The following is a 19,121-nucleotide window of genomic DNA, read 5'->3' on the forward strand; positions in this document are numbered from 1 at the left end:
ACAAAATACAGTATACATGATCCAGATTACAGAAATAGATTACAAAATATAGTATTCAGAATACATAATACAGATTACAGATTACAGAATAAACAATATAGAGTACAAAATGCAAAATATAGAAATACAGAATACAGAAACGATTCTTGTAAGCGAATATTCATCCTTTTTGCAAAGGGATTTTTCCGTTCTTACTCAGAAATTATGCATAGTAAAAATGTGTTATATAAAAATGAATCTCAAAAATGCACTCTCGGTTCAACTATTCTACATAACCAGACTGCCCCTTTAATAGCAGTGCAACATCTACGTTTAAGATTTGTTATTTATCTTGGAAATGAATCTTAAGTGTTTAATCAGTTAGAAATGGGCTCTCATCTAGCTTTTTCTGTAACAACAATAGATTTTATCCCNATTCTATTCTATTCTATTCTATTCTATTCTATTCTATTCTATTCTATTCTATTCTATTCTATTCTATTCTATTCTATTCTATTCTATTCTATTCTATTCTATTCTATTCTATTCTATTCTATTCTATTCTATTCTATTCTATTCTATTCTATTCTATTCTATTCTATTCTATTCTATTCTATTCTATTCTATTCTATTCTATTCTATTCTATTCTATTCTATTCTATTCTATTCTATTCTATTCTATTCTATTCTATTCTATTCTATTCTATTCTATTCTATTCTATTCTATTCTATTCTATTCTATTCTATTCTATTCTATTCTATTCTATTCTATTCTATTCTATTCTATTCTATTCTATTCTATTCTATTCTATTCTATTCTATTCTATTCTATTCTATTCTATTCTATTCTATTCTATTCTATTCTATTCTATTCTATTCTATTCTATTCTATTCTATTCTATTCTATTCTATTCTATTCTATTCTATTCTATTCTATTCTATTCTATTCTATTCTATTCTATTCTTTATAAAAATAGTATTGTATTGATACGATATAATTATCAAATAAAAAGGCATAGAATTCACACATTTCAAAATTGGAAATAATGAAATGGCTTCTAACAATAATTCAAACAATTTATTAAAAGTAATTAGTCAACTTATTTTTAATTTTTTTTCTGTTTTTCTGTTCTTCTTATTTTGAAAAAATGTTTTCCCTTATTCCTTTTCTTTGGAAGTTTCCTACTTTTCTACTTTATTTTGAGTAGGGTTTCCAGTCGTAATTTCGTTACGCGTAATTACGCGTAACGAAACGTAACACTTTCTTTCACTTACGCAGGAGCATTACGCGTAAACTTTCCTCAACCTTGCTTTCATGCAGGGATTAAACTTTTATACCCTCGGTAAATGGATAGAAATCCTGTAAAATAATATTTCTAAAATACCTAGATGAGGGACTGCAGACGTCTTTCTAAGTCACTTTCCGTTTCAAGAGTGGCATGTTCGATTCCAAATCACGCTGATTGCAGTTCAGTCCTTGTCTCGGCAAGCCGTGACTTAAACTTATACTTTTAGCTTTTTCTCCTAAATGTCGGCGGGTGCATGAAAGGGTAGTTGTAACTGTATTATGGGATGGCTAGAAAATGTGGAAATAATGGGAAGGGTAAAAAGGGGTAGCTGATTATAGGAAGGGTAAAGAAGGGGTAGCTGAATTATGGGAAGGGTAAAAAGGGGTAGCTGAATTATGGGAAGAGTAAGGAAGGGGTAGCTGAATTATGGGAAGAGTAAGGAAGGGGATAGCTGAATTATGGGAAGAGTAAGGAAGAGGATAGCTGAATTATGGGAAGAGAAGGAAGGGAAAGCTGAATTATGGGAAGAGTAAGGAAGGGGATAGCTAAATAATGGGAAGAGTAAGGAAGGGTAACTGTATTATGGGAAGAGTAAGGAAGGGGATAGCTGAATTATGGGAAGAGTAAGGAAGGGGATAGCTGAATTATGAGAAGAGTAAGGAAGGGGATAGCTGAACTATGAGAAGAGTAAGGAAGGGGGTAGCCGAATAATGGAAAGAGTAAGGAAGGGGGTAGCTGAATTATGAGAAGAGTAAGGAAGGGGGTAACTGAATTATGGGAAGAGTAAGGAAGGGGGTAGCTTAATTATGAGAAGAGTAAGGAAGGGGGTAGCTTAATTATGGGAAGAGTAAGGAAGGGGATAGCTGAATTATGGGAAGAGTAAGGAAGGGGGTAGCTGAATCATAGGAAGAGTAAGGAAGGGGATAGCTGAATTATGGGAAGAGTATAAAGGAAGGGGTAGATGACTTATGAAAATAGAAAGGAACCCAACTGAAATAGTACATGATATAAAGGACAGATATTGCTAGTTTCAGAACATAAAATAAACTTTACATTCTTGTGATTCATATTCAAGTAACCTTACATACACACACATACTACATACATTACTTATTCAGTAATTTAAATATAACTCAAAATAATGGTTTCATAATATTTTTTATCCTCTTTAGTTCTAACAATTAAAATCAATAATTAAAAATAAAACCATATTGAATTCCAAGAAAAAACATCAAATATTTGTTTAAAGGTTGTCAGATGAAAGAAAGGACTTATGATATGGAAACGTAAACCTAAACGTAAACCTAAACGTAAACCTAAACCTAAACCTAAACCTAAACCTTAACCTAAACCTAATCCTAAACCTAAACATAAACCTAAGTCTAATCCTAAACCTAAACCTAAACATAAACATAAACCTAAACCTAAACCTAATCCTAAACCTAAACCTAAACCTAAACCTAAACCTAAACCTAAACCTAAACCTAAACCTAAACATAAACATAAACCTAAACCTAAACCTAAACCTAAACCTAAACCTAAACCTAAACCTAAACCTAAACCTAAACCTAAACCTAAACCTAAACCTAAACAAGAAAATATTATCTTTATTTTATTTATTATATTTAAAGAATTTCAAAGATAATTATGATTCCTTGAGATTTGTTTCTGTCAAGAAGAATATAGCATACATAGTAAATCTTAAAGCACACACCTCTGACCCTTTAGTAAAAGTAATTCAACCTAAAGTCTGACCGCGTCAACCTTGTTGCACCGGCTATTCCTATTGAGTGTCTGCTTTTTTACCCAATGTCCGGGCGATACAGTACAAACTGAGACCGGAAAGGTTTACCCGGCTCGGAAATTCAAATGAACTACGGCTGCCCGTGAAAGAATACGGCTTGTACATATTTTAATCAAATTTATTAAATTAATTTAATTCAGTACCATACAATGACTACCATATAAAATAGTGGAAACGAGAAATAATATTTCAGCAATCGTGTGTTTTATGCATAGAGAATAGAATATATAGAGAGGAATTTACTAGAAAAAAGTGTAAAACGGCCATTTTGTTGTACTGTTTCCATACTGCAGGTGTACTTCACATATTTATGTTATATAACCTGATGGGCCCTGGAATATCATTTTTAGAAAATCTAAAATTATTGTTGAAAGAAAACCAAATTATGAAATAGGCTGGTTTCATAATTGACCAATGATCATTTCACATAGACTCTATGCCTTCCACTTTACAAACGATGATTTTCCGTTATAACTATAAATCAAATGATGTTTTAATTCATTATAAAGTTTAACAGTTTAAAAAATTCGAAATTGAAATGGATAGTCTAGGGAACATACTGTATTAATGTACTCTACTGCATATAATTTGTGAACATTTACATGATTTGTACACTTTGAACTCCCTTTCAGGCTGAAAGGGACTGAAAAAGTTCATACCGAGAGATTCTTTAAATTCCTCTCTATATATTTTATTCTCTATGGTTTTATGTTTTTATAAAGCGCAACTGCACAATTGCTGTGTTTCATGTTGATTGAATTATTTAAATCATATCCCGGGTAAATCCGGTTTTCTATTCCACAGTACACTCCTGTATGCCGAGCCCATTAGTGCCTGATCCAATCAGGGTTCAGTCATGTGTTTGTTGTCTATTCTGAACCAATAGAAATAGTATGGCGGTAACATCTATTTTTCTATCTATCTCATTATCCAATCAGAGTTATGAATCCTTCAATCAGCGCTATCAGTAAATGGAAATATTTACTTCTATTGAAACTATAGAGAGTTTAATGGGTCAGATTGTAAAGTTTGCTGTATTAATGAATATATGTTGCAAAAGGACAATTTTGATATGTAACAAAAGCTTGACATCTCATTTTCTATAACAAAATAACTATAAACCATACTGAAATATCCCATTAAAAAGAAAAATGTTTTCTAAAGGTGAAAAAAGTCCAGGGACGGATACAGGGGGGGGGCGGGGGGACATTCCCCCCCCCCCCAATTTGGAATTTTTTGTTCCTATTTTCAGATTAGCTTCTCAATACCATGCTTAAGGGTAAGAAACCTTAGTGCAAAACAGGAAAAATATCTGTCTTAATAAACTATAATGTGTGAAAAGTTAAAAATCTAGTTTTTTAGTCTTTAGTCATTAATTTTGACTCTTTTTGAGTCTTTTAAGTCAAAAAAATTTTTCTCCTGCGGCGCGATTTTTTGTTCCTAATTATGATTTTTTTGTTCCTAAAAAATCTTGCCCCCCCCCCCCCTCACTTAAATCCTGTATCCGCCCGGCCCTGAAAACGTCACAAAAGAAATGTAACAATAAAATACTGAATTCAAAATGAAATAAAAAAGTTTTTATAACTTTTGAAAGAACAGAGGCTTTGTCATTTTATCAATTTAAGTTTAAATTTCTAGTTTCTGAAAAGTGAACAAGTTCTTCAGAAAATTCAAGTTTTTGAAAAGTAATCATATGAAAAGTAAATACATTGAATATTGATCATACAAATTATAATCAAAAGTTGTTAATGATGGTAAACCAATTTATTTGTTGAAAGATAACCAATATCTTATCATGCTTGCTGCCTATTCTACAGTTCGTATCACGCATATTACATTAAACTAAAAAATTGCAAATTGATTTTGTTTTTATCTTCATGTCAAAAAAAATTTCAAAAACTAGCTAATGAGGGTCAACCCCAACATAAATATATTTTTTAAATGTTGAACTATCACATACTTTATTTACTTTATGATAAATTGCATCTAATATTAAAATCATATCTTGTTTTAAATTTTAACTCATTTTATTGAAAAGTTTTTTTTTTCTCAGGTAATGTCACAAAAATTTCTCATTCTGTCTACTTAACTTCACGGTGATGTAAGGTTTAAATCTTTTATTGAAGATCTAAAGAAGAAAATAGTTTTAAATTTATAAATTATGTAATCGGAAATAAATTAACTTTTCCCATTAACTTTTCTCATACTAGAGGAGCTACAACATCAAAAAGTCTGACCCGTAATGTCGCATAAATGTCAAATTCCACATTTGTCAAGTTTGCAGTGTGAAATCAATGATAATTTTGAAAAAATATAATTATTACTACGGCAGATCACATTTTGGAAATCCCTCGAGAGTATTTTTGATAGTTTTTTCACAAATACTCCTTTATATTCACAGCAACATAAAGAGACGTAATTTCATTTGAATCTCCATTTAAGATTTAGCACTTTTCAAGCTGATTTTTTCAATAATCGGCATCTTTTTGTTTTATTCTGCGGGAGGGGGGAAGTGGTTAATGATTGAGATAAATTCTATATAGGTTAATTGATGCCAACATTTACACCGTAAAGTTTTGGCTCAAACTCTGTTCGAATATTTATAATATGTAATATATGGTGTAATTGTGTTGATATGATAAATATTCTCTGATCTCTTGCTATAGCAGTGCATCATTATACTTTTTAATGTAATTTTAGAATTTTAAGTTTTTCTGCTTTTTAGAGGGTTGACACGAATTATATATCAAGACTAACATTTCGCTTTGTATTATTGTGCTAATTCTCTACTTTGACAAAAAATGTTTAACTAAGACGATTTATCAAAACAATGATTTCTATCTTATATTAGAGTGAAAATGTAATACAATTTTGGTAAATTATGGTAAATATCTCAGAGCGTCTTTTAAAAAAACACAAGCTAACAACGATGCATATCTCTATATTCTAAGCAGAAAACTCATTATTCATCTCCAGCTATACAAATACAAATATATCTAATAATTCAGTCAGATATCATAAACCATGGTTTACCAACAAAAGATGATATATCCAAAATACATGGCCACAAAAAAAAAATGCAAATCTATATATAAATTTGGCTTGTCTATCTGGGTGTCTGTTTGCTTGTTCGTTTGTATCCAATAAACGTTAAAACGGCTGAACCGATCAGGCCCAAATTTCTGGTGGGACCTCACGTGGCCCCTGGGAAGGTTTATGGGCAATCAGACTTTAATTACGTAATCTTAAAATATTTTTATCTTAAATTATTTAATTATGTAAAATTTCAAAAATGCGCGACAATATATTCTAAAAACAGCAAATTAAATTTTTTTATACAGTACAAAGAGAAGATGCTCACAGATAAAGCCAAAATTAAAAGTTGAAAAAGAAGATACTAAAAGCATAGTATCTAACAATTCAGTCAGATATCATAAAGAAAAGATGATGTATTCAAAATACATGCCCCCCAAAAAAGGTTTGAAGGACCAGTAAGCGTAAATTCAAGTGACCTTTCTTGCAGAGATGTCAATGGTACTCTTTAGAAACCTTTATCTGATCAATGATATTGCCGTTTCTTTAGGTTTAAAAGTTTAAATTCCTGCAGTAGAAATGCGCAAGTCTCTTTTGTAGAAAAAACCAAAGTTTAATTTAATCCGTTTTCAAAATTATTAACATACATACTTGATCAGACAAATTGCATTCAGGGGTGTCGAAGTGAATCGGGCATTGCCATCTTTGCTTGTAAATTCTACATAACCATATTAATGAATGGTCTGTGAATATTTCAATAAGTTATCAGGTACTAAACTTGTATTATATCAATATTACAGTAACCGACACTGTATTGATATATTTGCTGACCACCGTATATAAACCTTCATATAATAAATCGAGATACAGTTTTTTTGTACAATACATATCAACAGCCAACATGATGTGATGATGAACAGAATATATTTTTCAAATTTAATTTCGTTTTAGCGGAATTTATAATAGTTCCTTATTATGTATCTGCTGCTTTGTTTCCCTGCACGTGCACGAGATGAATTTTACGATTTGAATCTAAGAATATAAATCAGAAATAGAATGGTAAATTTTTTCCAAAAACTTAACTACTAACTAATGATACAAATGAAATTACAGTAATTGTAAAACACGCATTACAAAATTATTTTATCATTAATAAGTAAACTTGTAGCTCATTACTATACATTTGAAGGTAAAGTTGGTAAATTATTAGTAATAAACTATCTAGGATCAGTTTAACTTTTTTCCCTTGTGCCGCGATAAAATGTTACCAAAAAGTATCGAAAACAAATAGTCATCGCTGCGGTTCAATCTGAGTCTTAAGTGAATAAGACGTTGCTTGTTTCTTTCCCCTGTTCATTATTTCCGACCTCAAAGTAGAGATATCTTGAGATTAGCTAATACTTTATCCTAATCTTCCATTCAAAAGTTTCCATTGCTAAAATATTCTACAAAAAAACAATTCCAGGTCTTTCTGCTAACTTGGAAACTTTTGGATAAATTATATAGATTTAATTTTCTATCGTTTCGAATTTACAACATAAAAGATAAAAGTATGATTTTAAAGAATTTGTTAAACAGACCCAAATACAAACAAAAACAATTAATATGAATACACAGTGGTGTATATTTTCTTAAAAAATCACCCCCACGACATAAGCTTGTAATATTTTAGGGGTGTTTCGCTGAATTGTGTAATTCTTTATACTTTAGTTAGATAAGTGATTGGTTCAAAAAAATGACCATTTAGACTTCATGCGATAAAATCTACTGTTTTACACTTCATTTAAAAAAATCAAGGAGGGGGAGAAAGGTGGTTGTCAGCAGGGGATTAATGGAATAATTATAATAATGATTTTGTTTCATGAGAACAAGAAGAATAATTTCCCCAAGTGTATTTTTTATGTTTTAGGAAATTAGATATCAAAAATAATGAATATTTGTCATTATTCGTATACACTATATCATTATCTACACGAAGATCTATAAGGTTGAGATAAGGTTGGGATTAGGTTGAGATTGGTTGGGAATAGGTTAAGATTTGTTGGGACTAGGTTGAATTAGGTGGGGATCAGGTTGGAATCATGTTTAGATGGGGTTTGGATTAGGTTGAGGTGGTTTTTTTTTATGATCTGATAATTACTTTTGAAAACATTTATTACTGTTTTGGGGATTTTTGATAATTAAGACGACATTTTCAAAAAAAAATTATGAAATATTAACTTTATACGAATGCGTCGAAAAATAATCGATGACTATTGGTTGTAATATCTGAATGATTTGTTTGGAACTAAATTGATTATTATATGATCCGACTGGAGTATTACAACTTTCTTAATTTGTATAGACGCTACGTTCTTCAGCATGAGTCGTTTTAACAATTTTCTCCTGATAGACGCAACAGATAGAAGGAACATTAGTAGTGATCAAAAGCGCTTTTTTTCGCCGTAAGCCTATATATACCCCATTTCATTTTTCGCGAACACTCCCTTTAAGCTTGATCAACTGCCTAAAAATAGTTTATGGAAAACTATTTAAGGATTGTAAAGAGATAAATAGGTTTTAAGCTTCAAGAATCATGAAATGAGGGGAAAGATTAAAAGAATTTTGTATGGTCGTCTCTATCTCAAAAAACATTTCTCTATTCTTGCCAAATCATTTAAGTCTTAAAGAAGCAACCAAAATTATGGAGAACTATTTAAGGAATTGTAAAGAGATAAAGAAGCAACCAAAATTAAACCCACAAATCGATTTCTTTAAAGAGTTTCAGGCTGTTATTGTAGTCTCATTGTTTGTGGGTAACCCTGTAGTTTAAATTTAAACTACCAAAATTGGTAGTTTTTGTCCGGCCACGTCAATTCGATATAGGTTGATATCTATGGTAGAAAATACTATTTTGTATTCCGCAAGACGTATAAAGGAAGTGGAACGTGAGGGGAGTTCGAGGGAGGGTGCACAGTCAACCGACCTCGAGAAAACTGACCTTAAGTTTTCTGACCTAACATTGAATTATATACCTTAAATTAAGTAAGATTAGGTTAAGAGAGGTAGATGAAGTTAAATGGTGTTGGAGTAGTTAAAAATGCGGGAGTCAAATTAAAACCGAAAGAACAGCTGCGGGGAGTTAAAACTTTTTTAACTACTCTGAACTATAGTAGGGTTCCCAAAATTTTCGTTTATTTTCGCGAATTCTGTTTATTGAAAATTTCGTTGGAAACATTAAAAACTTGGTCGGCTTCCATAGTATCCGGGGGGAACAATATCTAGAGGGGGGAAGGAGGGATAGAAATGTCCCGACCATATATTGTGGAGACACTAATATGAGTTTAAACAAGACGGATATTTTCAATATTTCTTCCAGCCCACCCTAGACAGGACACTTCAAAAATAAAGAAGAGGGGGGTTGATATATTAATAACAAAAACTTTATAGAAATTATAGAAACTGAAAAACAACCATAAACAAAAGCAAATAACAAAACACAATCAAGTTTAGGAGGATTAAATTTAGAATTTTTTTTGAAATTTTGTGTTTTCTTATTACATCGTCTCTCCTGTAATGTGCAAAGTCCATTGTAGTTTATAGGGAGACAACTATCCCCCAGGGGGTGAAGACTGAAGAGATGGGAAAGGGAGTGTGTAAACCTGAAGAGAGGGGGTATTAATGTTTAAAGGGGGGATGAGCAGAGAGAAGGATGAGTTTCTTGAGAGGGGGTCAAGAAGAAAAAAATGAAATGGTTTGAACTTAAAGTATAGTTTTAACCTTTAAAGAAGTACATTGTATCTTGGTGAGAAATAGGATTAATATAAGGTTGTGAATGAAAAGAAAAATGAATTTTTTTTCTTAATTTCAGTCTCTGTAATTATAACTCTACTCCATCCTACCCTCAAGCCAAAAAAAAAACATCAAAAAGCTAATTTCCTTTAATTGATTTATTATCTTAAAGTCTTACATCAAACATCAAATTGCATCATAACAAAAATTTAGTCCACTAAACTAACAAAATCCTATAAAAAGCCAAAATATGTTAATGGGAGTGACCGGCAATGTATGGTAGTTGAACTGAGAATGTAGTATTTTAGAGAATTATTTTAGGATTCATTTGAGAGATATGAGGCAGTCGTTACCTCTTCGTTTCCTTTTTCTATGTTTAGAGACATATTTATCAAAAGAAATTTGTCAATAAACTAATGCCAGAATCAATTATTTATTTTTCATGATTACATTGAATTTCTCATTCTTTACAAATTTGTTCACAGATTTCTTCCAATTCTTAAAATGCCGTCTTTTCAATAAAAATTCCAGGAAATCTACAGAAAATGTTTGTGAACAATGAGACAATACAGAAACTAATTACTGAATAAGATTACTTATTTTCGATGATCAGAGTTAATTTCTAATTTCTCAACCTGTTCCTAAACAACTAATTAGCTTTTTGTACAACTTTTGTTACATATGTTGTTGTCGATATAATAATTTTAAAAAAATCAATTCTCAAAGCGTTAACACCCAAATGACTGATTTTAAACGTTAACTGCACTTTAAACTCAGTAATTATACATCATTAAAATGTTTTATTTGTCTCAAATGAATCCTAAACAAATTCTCCACAATACTACATTCTCGGTTCAGCTACCATTCACTACCAGTCACTCCCTTTAAAATAAAATTATAGATGTGTATAGTGGAAACGCAAAAAACATGATATTATAATGCAAACTGTCTTATTCAAAACTCGTCTATGCTATTTCGAAAACAGAAATGATAGAATATAATAAATTTTGTAATTTAAAACCTGTGCATAATTCATCTTCGTATTTAATGCATTTAACATTAAAATTCAATATTGAAAGGAATTTCAAAATTAATATGACAATTTTTTATTCACAAAAATACTTTTGAGGAAAATATTTATTCATTATTTTAACAGCATTCAGTGCATAGTATACACTGCATGATGATTAAAAATATGTGAAAACTGTTTTATTATTTTTGAAAAAGTGTAAAAAACATTAAATAAAACGTCTAAAACATTAAATAAAAGGACTAAAACGTGTACATAAGCGTATATGTTCTTATAACAGTGCAGTATCACAAGTCTACCCTTGTGCAGAGTTTAACAAATAATGTAGATGAGTAAATCATGAGTAATGGGATCAGTAAAACCATTTAACTTTCTTTCTTCTAAAATCCTAAAAATACAACAGAATTATAATCAACAAGAAATATTTAACACACAACTCTCCTGTAATCCCTCTCCCTCTATAATAAGCAGTAGCGGAAAGTAGTAGAACTACCTAAGGATAGTTAACCTACTTTTCACTGTGATTAAATTTTTTCCTTTATTATTTAAATTTAATTTATCTAGCTATTGATATTAATTATGCGACTTTTTTCTTCATTTTTCTAACCTGAACATAAGAAGTTGAGTCTTGTTCCTGTATCTCCATATTCTTGATGTGCCTAGCCAGCCTATTCTCCTCCCTCAACTCCTCCTCCCTCTCCTCCAACCCCTCCTTCTCCTCCTGGAACCTTACCTCCCTCCTCCTTGTTTCTACATGCCTCACCCCCTCCTCCAACCCCTCCCTGAACCTCTCCTTCATGATCCTACTCCTCCTCTCCTCTTCCTCTATACTCCTGTGCAGTTCCTCAACCTCCCTCTTCAGCTCCTGCCTCTGGAGGATGGCCTCCTGTTCCTCCTTCCTGGCAGCCTCCAACCTGTGGAGGTTCTGCTCCCTCCAGGAGGCCGCAACCTCATCCATCAATCTTCGACGAGCTTTCTCTTCTCTAAAAAATATTTTTTTGTTAAAAAACAATTAATCGAATTAATTTAGGGTCATTTCAAACCACTAGCACATTATCTTAACTTTAATAAAGTAAAATATACATAATTTATTTTAAAGCAATCTTCAGAGAGGAATTTCTGAAAAAGCCAAGATAGGGGTTTAATAATTAATTGATTGGTTTCTGATTATTAAAGATGAACGGTTAATTTAAAAAGAATGTGAAAGATATTTTATATTTTCATTTTTAGGCAAATGTTAAAAGTGCAATCAATTAAGAACCAGTTAAAATTAATCATCCCCTCCTTTAATCTAGAAGCTTGGTTACAAATTATATTTATATATCTGGTTAGTGAATACACAATTCTGTGATAAAGAATGTTAGGGTTGCAGATTTGACAAAAAACTATGTTCCATATCGTTACTGAATATAAGATTAAAGGTTTATTTTCAGTCTTGAAAGTTGTCACAATTATGATCTGAATACAAAGTTTGAACAGAAAAACATTAACATGAAGAAAGGAACTCAAATTCAATTTCCATAGGAAAAATGGCGGGAAACAAAAGAAGGAAAAAATTAACAAAAAAACTATTTCATAAAAAAAAATCTATACCTGTCCCATATTTCCTGCTGTTTATTCCACATCCTCTCTGCTTCTTCAGCAAACACGAAATCCAACTCCTTCTTTCTCCTGTTCTCCTCATCAGCCTGCTCCTTCAACACCTTCTGCATCCATCTCACCTCCTTCAAGCACTTCTCCTTCTGCTCATTCTCCAACCTAGACAAAGACATGCAAAACCAACAAATAAATAAATTGTTTCCAAAAGAATCAAAATGACTCTCCATGTACAATTCACTACAGTACTCTTTAACTTTATTTTTCTGGATGAAATTTGATTGTTTTAAGTTGTAGTTTCTCCGTAAAAATGACTTGCAGGTTTATGCTACAGAGACAATGAAGAAATTATGATAAAATAGATTGATAGAAAAACGAATAGATTTTCCTCATTTACTTTTGATGCGGATCCGGATACACGTCATTTCTTTAAGATTTACTGATTTTTTTTAACAACGCAGAATTTTCAAATTTGTTGTTTTATTTTTTTCTCTTATTTTGATGCTAAAACCTGATGAACCATTCAGAAATCCGGAAATTTTTATAATATCTTTTTTTTAATTTGTCGGATTTGGATTTAGAAAGTAAAAAAGATTTTTTTTTTGCAGTTTTTGGTTGATATTTTGTCTCGGGATCGACATCCGTGGATCCGGATCCAGGAAGCCAAAATCTTGCGGATCCAACGGATCCGGATCCTAAGCACTGGACTTTATGGCAATAACATAATAATCTCTAACCTGTTCTGAGCTTGAACCAACTCTACCATGGTTTGAAGGTTCCTCCTGTCCTCCTGTATCTCCTTCTCCACCTCCTCCGCCATCCTCTTCAATATCGTCCTGTGCTGCCTCTTCTGATAGGTTTCCAGTTCTTTATTCTTCCTCTTTTCATCTCGTCTTCTTCTCTCCTCTTCACACTCTTCTATTCTTCTTTGATGTTCCTCCTGCTCCTGCCGGGCTCGTTCTAGTTCCTTCTCTTTGTCTTCCTTGTGGCGTAGTTCTTCAAGTTGATGGTTTAATTCTCTCTTCCAATCTTCTATTCTCTTCCGCCGATTTTCATCATCTTGTTCTAACTGTATCTTCCTCTGCGCCTCTTCTTCCAGTCTACTTCTTGCTAATTCATCTTCTTCCAATTTTCTTCTCTCTTCTTCTTTCTTCTTCTCTTCGAGCTGTTTGTCCCAGTATTGACGAACTAATGTTTGGTTTCTGCTAGACTCAATCTGACCAAAACAATATCAAATCATGATTTATAAACAGTACAGTACTGCACTTGTCAGTGTACTGTGTACAATAAACATGTACCATCAAGAGCTTTAAAGATTTGTTATTCTTTAAACTTTCATATTTAAACAGCGAAAATATTTCTTAATACGATTTAATTGTTCAAAGCATACATTCTGATTTCTCCAAATCTATATAATAAAACAAAACATTTGTATATATACATAGGCGGTTTCAAGGGGGGGGTGGCAGTCCATTACCCCCCCCTGAGTGAAATTAGGGGGGGGTGTACCCCCCCCTGGATTTTTACAAATCATTTCTCATTTAAAGTATAGTTTTTATTTATTCTGTATAAATAATAAAGTTTACTTGAAAGTGACAATGAAAATAAACTTTATGAAATGATATCAATTATCATGTTCCTACATATTATAGGTGAGAGAAGCATAATTTACAACTATTAACTGATACTCCAAGAAGTGGGGGAGGGAAGACGACCTTGTAATCATTCACATTTCAGATCAAGAAATACTTTTAAGTAACAGTAAAAAGTTGGAAACAGAAATATTTATTAGATTTTCCGACAGCTTCCAAACTTTTAGGTTTCAAGTCCACACTAAACATTGGTTTCTCACCCTTGACCTTTTCTATTGCAAAAACATTGTTCAAACTAAACGACCAAATGAAAGCTTTGTTTCCATACTAAAGCACTTTAGTAAGAAAACTCGATCCAAGTGAACATGAATATTATTTGTATCAAGAAAACGCTTATAAAGAGTATATCTGAAAAACTAATGTATCTTATTATAGGTTGAATTTAAAATATTAATAGATCCGTTATCTTTACTTCTTTCAAGATAAGTAATTATCCAATTATATTATTTTTATGGTTTTCTTGAACTTTATTTTTAAAGGCCGACCTGTCTGATTGTAGGATTATTAATTCTCCAATGCTGCAACATTTTTAACTCGGCCTCTTTTCTTTGTTCCTCTTCTCTCTGCAATCTAGTGACACACAGCAAGAATAAGAAATAAGTGGAAGGAGCGTCTTTTTTGTTCTTCCTTTTACTTTTTTTGAATTTTGCTATTGTTGTTACTGATTTATTTACATAATATTGAAATGGTTAGGTTCTACTTTCAACTGTTTCAAATCCTGAATACCTTTTAGGATTCTTTTAGCTATTAACATTTAAAGACTTTTTACTAGATACGTGATTTTGTTGACCAGGACATCTGAAAATTACAAATTTTATGTTTTTGAGATTTAATTTTCAGAAAAGCTTCCATTCTTTCTGAATTGATCTCTGATCTTTTTATATACCTGAACTGCTTTATGATCTGGACATTTATCTGAACTGTTCTCTGATCTGAACATATAACTGAACTGTTCTCCGATCTGAACATATACCTGAACTGTTCTTTGATCTGAACATATACCTGAACTGTTCTCTGATCTGAACATATACCTGAACTGTTCTCTGATCTGAACAGATAACTGAACTGTTCTCCGATCTGAACATATACCTGAACTGTTCTCTGATCTGAACACATAACTGAACTGTTCTCTGATCTGAACATATACCTGAACTGTTCTCTGATCTGAACACATACCTGAACTGTTCTCTGATCTGAACATATACCTGAACTGCTCCCTGATCTAAACATATACCTAAACTGTTCTCTGGTCTAAACATTTATCTGAACTGTTCTCTGATCTGAACATATCCCTGAACTGTACCCTGATCTGAACATAAACCTGAACTGTTCCCTGATCTGAACATATACCTGAACTGTTCCCTGATCTGAACATATACCTGAACTGTTCCCTGATCTGAACATATACCTAAACTGTTCTCTGATCTTAACATATCCCTGAACTGTTCCCTGATCTGATCATATACCTGAACTGTTCCCTGATCTGAACATATACCTGAACTGTTCCCTGATCTGAACATATACCTGAACTGTTCTCTGATCTGAACACATACCTGAACTGTTCTCTGATCTGAACATATACCTGAACTGCTCCCTGATCTGTCTAAGATCTGTAATGTTCTCCTCCACCTTGACTCCCTCCAACTCCTTCTCCCACATCTCCTCATCCTTCTACACCAGCAACATGTTCATTAGGTAGCTTTGAAAAAATTAGTTTCCCTACCCAACCCTCAAAATCTATTCCATAAAAATTTCTAATCAATCCTACATAGCCGTATTTATCAATATAAAATAGACAACTTTTGATTTCAATTTTTTGGCTGTACAGTGTACACTCTACTTGGAAAAAAAGAGAAAACAACAGTGCTGAGAAGGAGAGGTTTCTCTCTCTCTCTCTCTTTACCACTTCCGTCTTGCCAGAAACAAACATAGAAAATAGAATCCTGATAGGTTGTGCACCATGCACTATGATACCAGTTTATACCTTGCCGGCTGCAAAGGAAAAAAATTTACTGCTCCTTTAAAGTTTTTAATTGGAAAATAAATTGTTAAAATAGATATCAATTTTTATTTCTAGCAAGGTTTTTAACAGCATGGTTACACATAATCATGGAAACAAAAGAAGCTATCAAATAACAGCTTCTCTTTGCTTACTTGTAACTATTAAATCAAAATAAGCATGTTAACNATTCTCATCTTCTTTCAATCCCAAATTATTTTTAAAATCCTAATCCCCTTTCAATTCCCAATCCCAATAATTATAATATCATTTTCAGAATGCGTAAATTCATTTTGTAGTTTTTATTCAACGAATTATTTTCGTATTTTGCACACCACTCTTTATAGGAGTCCATTTTATAAAAAATCATCCGTGAATAAGAACGAGCTTAAACAAAAAGAATTCAAGATGATTTTGTAGTTAACCCACAAAACAGAATAAACATCTGTTCCTGAATAAGGTTTTTTAACTTTTCTCTTCTCTTTAGCAAACCTTGTTTTCTTCTCTCCTCAGTCTAAAAATATTAATTAGGACACTCATAAAGGACATTAGAGACAGATGAATTTACTCATTTGCAATTAAAGGCAATTTCCAAAAAAAATCACAAAAAAACATCAATTATTGTAACTAAAGGTTATTCTATCTAAAATTAAGCTCTTCTTATTTCAGGGGTATATCATTTTTGCATTAATATGTTTTATTTAAGTGAAAAACTGGAAATCAAAAAATAAATTATGTGGACAATTGAAATAGGTTGTATATTTTTGACAAAAAAAGGCTTTTGATTAAGAACACTACTCTCCCTGTTTACGTCATTGATTAAACATAAATTGTAGAGTTGAAGAAAAACAAACCTGAGAAGTAGAATCAGTTTGTTTAATGGAGTTGAGATGATGAAACCTGGAACTCTGATGACCAACATTCCCATAATACTATAATCATAATAATAATATAATACTTAAAAAATACGAATATAAAAATAAAAATATAATAATACTATGATAAAAATACTATAATATAATACTTTGATAATAATATTATGCTAATTTATATATACTAGGTAATAATCTCTGTTAGTTTGTTTGTATCTCTGATCATAACTCAGGAAACCCATGACCGATTTGCCTCGGAAATGTTCTTAGCATGGTTTTGAGATTCTAGTTGAGTGGGTCGACTTTTATAAGGAAAAAAAGCTAAAAACGTAATTTCAGACCAAGCTCGGGTAAACGGCGGTAGTAACTATGAGTAACCTGGTCAACGCCTGGCACTTGAGCTATTAATACTATAATAATTAATAATAATGCTAAAATAATAATAATTGTAATGATAATTCGATTAAAAAAATGACCTTCTCTGTCCCTGACCAATACTCCAATCTATCCTTCTCTGCGTTCCTTTTCTTGATAAGATGCTGTTCCAAAAACTCTTTTTGACTCATAGGAACATAAACCTACAATCAGAAAGGAATTGAGTCTTTGCCACAAACTCTGATTTTCTTATTACTATGTCCTTCCAACCTGATATTTCCAACTTTGATTATTGAAATATCAAAGGTCTAAGACACTATAGGTTGCAAAGATATAGGGGTTAGAAAAATTTAGTTGGTGGTAAAAATTCCATTTCTTTAAATGATGTTTTGAACCAACATCATTTTTGGTTTCAAAAGATGTAACATTATGCAATACATTGCTTTATTTAAATCCAGAGAGAATTATAACTTCTTAAATCTAAGTGCTTTATGTTTGGTGGTAAGGGGGGTGGGGGATTACATATGATTTAGAACATCTCTTAACCTGCTTTTTACGGTCGTTTGTAGAGTAAACTCTATTGGACAAAACCATGTTTAATTTATCTGAAAACAATTTATAATTATTTGATTTTATCACAGTTCTGAGAATCTTCAAAATTGTACACATTGCCAGTTGTATAAGTACTGAAACTGTAATTAGTAAATTGTATGCAGAATTGTACAGAATTCAGAATAATCCAGTATTTCATGTTTAATAAATTTTAATGTTTACTTTACAATAAACAATATCTAGCTTTGAACACTTAATAATAACTTAAATTTCAATAAGGTTGTACAAAATGTACAATGTTCATTGTTTATCAAAGATTTCCAAACTCGTGAATACAAGTGCACAAAGGTTTACTATGTACAACGATACATAAACTCATGAATAAAGGTTTACTATGTACAACGATACATAAACTCATGAATACTAGTGTTCAAAGGTTTACTATGTACAACGATACATAAACTCATGAATACTAGTGTTCAAAGGTTTACTATGTACAACGATACATAAACTCATGAATACTAGTGTACAAAGGTTAACTATGTAAATCAGATCTTAAGCGTTGGAATTTTAATTTTGTGAATATTAAATACAAAACCCTTTTTTATAAATTCTTGAGCAATTCTTTTAATATTTTGGAGATGATTGGGCGTACTTACTTGAGAAGAAACAACAATTACATAGTTATCTAAACTCATGAATAGTAGTGCTCAAATGTTTACTATGTACTTCACATCTCACATCTCAAGCGTTGTACAAAGATATCTAAACTCATGAATACTAGTGTTCAAAGGTTAACTATGTAAATCAGATCTTAAAGAGTTGTACATTGTACAATGTACAGAGTTACACAAACTCATGAATACTAGTTTTCAAAGGTTGACTATGTGAATCAAGGGTTGTGCAATGTACATGTTTATGCAAACTCATGAATACAAGTATACAAAGGTTTACTATGGGAACAAATGGTTGCTCCTGAGGTATTCATGTACTCTACCAGGCTCTCAACTTCATCTTTCAGAATTCTTAAAATAAATTTTATACTTGTCATCTATATATAAAGTAGTAATCTCTATTTGTTTGTTAGTATTTCATAACTCAGAGACCCCGTGACCGATTAACAGTTCTAAGTTGAGTCGAGTGACTTTTGTAGAACAAAATTAGCTTCC

General features: G+C 31.7%; 1 protein-coding gene across 1 annotated transcript; it reads right to left on the bottom strand.

The window, feature by feature from the left end:
- Nucleotides 1-11,156: 11,156 nt before the first annotated feature.
- LOC111706010 (trichoplein keratin filament-binding protein) lies at nucleotides 11,157-18,332 on the bottom strand. Its single transcript, XM_023478744.1, has 10 exons — nucleotides 17,947-18,332; nucleotides 17,502-17,603; nucleotides 17,008-17,085; nucleotides 16,605-16,667; nucleotides 15,737-15,825; nucleotides 14,640-14,724; nucleotides 13,240-13,718; nucleotides 12,500-12,664; nucleotides 11,514-11,889; nucleotides 11,157-11,294 (listed from the first exon to the last, which is right to left on the bottom strand). Exons 1-10 carry the CDS (start codon nucleotides 18,067-18,069, stop codon nucleotides 11,259-11,261), a joined length of 1,596 nt encoding a protein of 531 aa, XP_023334512.1. The 5' UTR covers nucleotides 18,070-18,332; the 3' UTR covers nucleotides 11,157-11,258.
- Nucleotides 18,333-19,121: the final 789 nt, after the last annotated feature.

This window comes from Eurytemora carolleeae, unplaced genomic scaffold (assembly GCF_000591075.1).
Source record: "Eurytemora carolleeae unplaced genomic scaffold, Eaff_2.0 scaffold200, whole genome shotgun sequence".
Lineage (NCBI taxonomy): Eukaryota > Metazoa > Arthropoda > Copepoda > Calanoida > Temoridae > Eurytemora > Eurytemora carolleeae.